We start from the raw sequence: 4,765 nt of genomic DNA, 5'->3' as shown, positions 1-4,765 counted from the left end.
AGCCCCACGTCAGGCTCCCTGCTCAGCAGGGAATCTACTTCTTCCTCTGTCCCTACTCTGTCCCTCTCTGAAATAATTATAAATAAAATCTACAAAGAAAGGAAAGGAGGAAGAGAGGGAGGGAGGGAGGGAGGCAGGAAGGAATAAAAACACAAATGTAACATTCTTTGTACCCCATGCATAACAGTTATCCTTGGAGTGAAACAGATACAGTTAGGATCCCTAAAGATAAAGGTCTCAATAGTCCTGAGATAAAAAATCCTGCACTCCTTTCTATGCTGACTAGTCTAGCCTTTGTCTTGGTTTCTGGCAAGTGACATGGGCTAACTCACTGCGGTCCCAAAATTGCTGGAATCAAACTACGAACGCTCATCTGTTACATAAGAACTAAGAGTTCAATTATCTTAAACTTCACTTTAGTAATAACTAACATTTTAATGTAAACACTTACACATCAAATCCACCAAAAACAGCATAGTGTCCTGCCGTCCATCCACATTCATCTCGAGAAGAGGTATTAACACCTTGCTGAAGAAGAAGCCTGACTACATCTGGAGATTTAGAAATTGCAGCAAGCATGAGGGCTGTTCTAAAATAACAGAGACACAACTTCACCCTTAGGAACTCAGAGTTATCTAAACAGCAAATTTCATATACTTTACCAGGTTAATATCTTGCCTGTTGGTACAGAATTGACCATTAACACGTTCAAGTGTTTATCTTTGTAAATTACCTCCACGGCTAAAATTAAAAGACAAAAAAGAAGCCTCTTGTCCCACCTGGGTATGAGAGTAGAAGTTGCTAGTTTAAAGTCATTTGATGAACAAGAAACTATGCTGAGGTCACTTAACTGAACAAGTGAAGATTTTAAAAAAGAATTCCCCATTGTTTCCTTAAGCTGATTCAGTGTACTTCCAAGCCTTCTAGAGGACAGGTCTGTATAAAAAGTTATTTGCAGGGGTGCCTGTGTGGCTCAGTGGGTTAAGCCTCTGCCTTCAGCTCGGGTCATGATCTTAGGGTCCTGGGATCGAGCCCCACATCGGGCTCTCTGCTCAGCATGGAGCCTGCTTTCCCTCCCTCTCTGCCTGCCTCTCTGCCTACTTGTGATCTCTGTCTGTCAAATAAATAAATAAAATATTTTTTAAAAAAAGTTATTGGCAGGGGTGCTTGGGTGGCTCAGTCATTTAAACGTCGGCCTTCAGCTCAGTCATGAACTTGGGGTCCTAGAATTAAGCCCCACGTCTGGCTCCCTGCTCTAACCCCTTCCCCTGCTCATGCTCTCTCTCTCTCAAAAAATAAAATATTTAAAAATAAAAAAAATAAAAAAAAAAAAGCTACTTGCAGGCTTAAAATAACAGCATTCATACTAACAGTAATAAAAGAGTCATAGTTGCAGTTAATGATACGAAGATAAGCATGTGTTAGGCACTAAATTAAATACTATATATATATTATTTACACACAACAACCCTTGAAGGATATATTATCCTCCTTTTCATATCAGAGAACGTATCTGGTGATGATAAGTAATGTTTCCAATGTCACATACCCAGCAAGTAGGAAAGGAATTAAACCTAGTCTTGTGTCTATCTAAAGTCCATCTCTTTTCTCTTTATCATCAACCTATGATTTGTCCTCACAAAAAGAAAAATCTATTCAATTAAAGTTATCTTTCATCCTTCTACCCTTACCAATGAAAACAATATATATATATATATATACACTGAACATGAAGAAGGATGATAAGCCCACACTATCTGGTAATAGTAATTAATAATCACTTAGGGATCATCTAACATCAGTATTCTTAAAAAAAAAAAATTTAAAGCAAGGAGTCACCCAAAAGATAAAACAACTCCTATTTATGTTTAATATGCATCTTTTAAGGAAAATGTATATGAAGTAGAAGTTTCCAAAAAATACTATAAAAGGGTTAAGAAGTTCAATATTGTGTCATAAAATAAAAGGAGTCCACACTTTATAATAAAACTAATATGAAACCCATTTAGCTAACATAAAATCATATGGCAGAAAAAAAAAACCTGCAGATCACATCAGTCAATAGTATGAAGGAATATAAATTCTGCCGTATACTGTTCTTCATGTTGCCCCATCAGAATAATTGCTTTCTGCCTAACTGATGACATGTCGACATTTTTCACTATATAATTATAAATTAATCCTCTTATTAAGTTAATCTTTCTGACTTAATTGTTACCACCCTAGAACAAAATAAGGTTTAAAAAAAAAAACCAACTACTGTACCTTTTTGACTTATCAACCACATGTACATCTGCTTTTTTTCCAATTAACAATTCCACCATTTGGTATTTGTTTTCAGTTATAGCAAGTAAAAACGGTGTGAGTTCGAACTGTAAAAGTGTAAAAATAATTTATAATTTACAAAATTACATATTTCCATACTGAATTTTAAAACCTATAAAGGATCCTCTAACCTTAAACACATACATAAGTACTCTCACCCCCCCACCTTCCCCAGCCCCCCATCTTCCCCACCCCCTCCCACCGCCCCTACCACCACCCCCTCACCCCCCCAGCCCCCCCACCCCCACACCTCCCCCGCCTCATGCTTTCACCAGCTGTTCCTTCTCTTGACAATAGCCCTCCTCAGGGGGCCTGGGTGGCTCAATCTGAGGGTCAGCCTTCAGCTCAGGTCATGAGCTCAGGGTTCTGGGATCCAGCCAGTTGGGCTCCCTGCTCAGTGGGGAGTTAGCTTCTCCTTCTCTCTCTGCCCCACCCCTCTGCTCACCTCTCCCACTCTCACTCTCTCAAATAAATAAATATTTTTGAAAAAATAAAATAAAATAAATTAAGTTAAATAGCCCTCCTCCACCTCTTCAACAGATTAACTGTAGTCATTCTCTAAATCTTACTTCAAACATTGACCAGTTCCAAGAATCTCGGCTTCTATCACAGCATTTATCACTGTATACTCCACTTGTTTTCTTGCATCCCATCGAAACCAAGAGCTTCTTGAGGGAAGGGACTATTTTTTATCTCTATATCTCCAAATTCTAAAACATAGCTGTAAAAGCTTAAAGTATTTTTACTGAGTTAATAGCCTAAATGATTATCTCTGGAGTAGTGTTTCTTAAATTATATTCCAAAGAACATATACTTTGCTGGAAGGTGAGGATTGTGCCTCAATAGAAAGACTCAATGATCCTCTATGTTTGAGAAATATTACAGAACTGCACTATATCTCTAGCACAAAAGAAATCGGTTTAAATTTGCTTATCCCCATTTGACAATACTTTCCTGGCAAACATTAACATTTGAGAAATTAGAGTTTCAGGGATACAGTGTCGAGAGCTTTCCAATAAAGGTGAAGGTTTTCTCCAGGTTATACCAACATGCTTGATTCTCTTCTATCAATGGTATCAGGATCCCAGATGTCAACATAAAGCACTCTTGCTCCAAATGGGTCACTAAGGAGATGGACTCTGAATTAAAAGAGCAGCTCTGGGGCATCTGGGTGGATCAGTCAGTTAAGCGTCTGCCTTTCGCTCAGGTCATGTTCTTGGGGTCCTGGGATCTAGCCCTGCATCAGGCTCCTCTACTTTTCCCTCTCCCTCTGCCCTTCCTCCCTACTCATGTGTGTTCTCTCTCACGCGCTCTCTCAAATACATAAAATCTTTCTTTAAAAAAAGTTCATTAAAGTGAAATCTTAAAACTTTGAATAACTGACTTGACAGTTTACAGCACTGTTAGCCAAAGCCGGCCTCTTTCAAAACTTGAAGAAAACCAACACTTGGGTCAACAAAAACTTAATAACTATAATCAATTGTAGATAATTGCTGCATTTAAGAATGAAAATGTATCAAAGACTAGTATTAATATCAACTGAATCATAGAGACATAGATCACTTCTCTATCCCTATCACTAGATCATGGTCTTAGAGCAGAATAAGGCATATTCCATGTAAAATTACTCAGAATTACTACTTGGGTTATAAGTCAAGGCATAACAATTCTTGCTATGTGAAGAACATGCTTCTCTTCTTATTAAGTCTGTATATGTGCTTTCTTCCTGCTTTCTTTCTTTACAGTCCCTACAAAAATGTATTTCCAAACAGTGTGCTCAAGAAAAAAAATTAAAAAATAAAAATAAAGTGAAATCTTAGACAATTAAGTTATTTCAAAATATTTTCATTCAGGGAATGCTCGCGCTTCTACGTATGAAAATTTGACCCTATCTATGTCCACCAACAGTGCTTCCTTAAGGGCAGTGGTAGGAGGTAAGGCGTGTCAAAGAAATAACAAGTGGAATAGTGAGCGCGGTCCTCCACTCCTCCCCATGCACAGCAACTACCCCCCTGAGGACCTACACAATGCTGAGCAGGAACTACTCTGTGAAATGGGAGGCCCCAATGTGGTACATGGCAGGCAGAGTAGCTATGAGCACAAGTAGATGCCCCTGTAGGATGTCATGACCTGATCCCCTTGCTCTCATCTTCAGAACCTTGGGGCCTAGAGAGCCCGGGGACTGCAACCTGCTGCTTTCTCCTCCCACTTGCATTCACCCAAGTTACCCCACTGGGTCATGATCTCCCACCTCTTGATGATCTCATGATCTCAGCAACCTCTTCGACCTCAGCCACAGCAACATCTTCCTAGGAACATCGCCAAAGGCAAGAGAAGCAAGGGCAAAATGAACTATTGGGATTTTAACAAGATCAAGAGCTTTTGCACAGCAAAGGAAACAGTTAACAAAACCAAAAGACAACTGACAGAATGGGAGAAG

General features: G+C 39.1%; 1 protein-coding gene across 1 annotated transcript in view; it reads right to left on the bottom strand.

The window, feature by feature from the left end:
* LOC111139305 (ankyrin repeat domain 26) overlaps positions 1-4,765 on the bottom strand; it is a 131,311-nt gene that overhangs the window by 120,303 nt on the left and 6,243 nt on the right. Inside the window, exons 4-5 of the mRNA XM_022491551.1 lie at positions 2,261-2,372; positions 452-635 (exon numbers count right to left, since the gene is read on the bottom strand). Coding sequence (XP_022347259.1) covers positions 452-635; positions 2,261-2,372 — 296 coding nt within the window. The remainder of the gene's footprint in view (positions 1-451; positions 636-2,260; positions 2,373-4,765) is intronic.

Source organism: Enhydra lutris, unplaced genomic scaffold (genome assembly GCF_002288905.1).
Source record: "Enhydra lutris kenyoni isolate GAN:26980312 unplaced genomic scaffold, ASM228890v2 scaffoldscaffold99, whole genome shotgun sequence".
NCBI lineage: Eukaryota > Metazoa > Chordata > Mammalia > Carnivora > Mustelidae > Enhydra > Enhydra lutris.
Note: the sequence above shows the minus strand (reverse complement) of the source record. Positions and strands in the feature narration are given on the sequence as shown.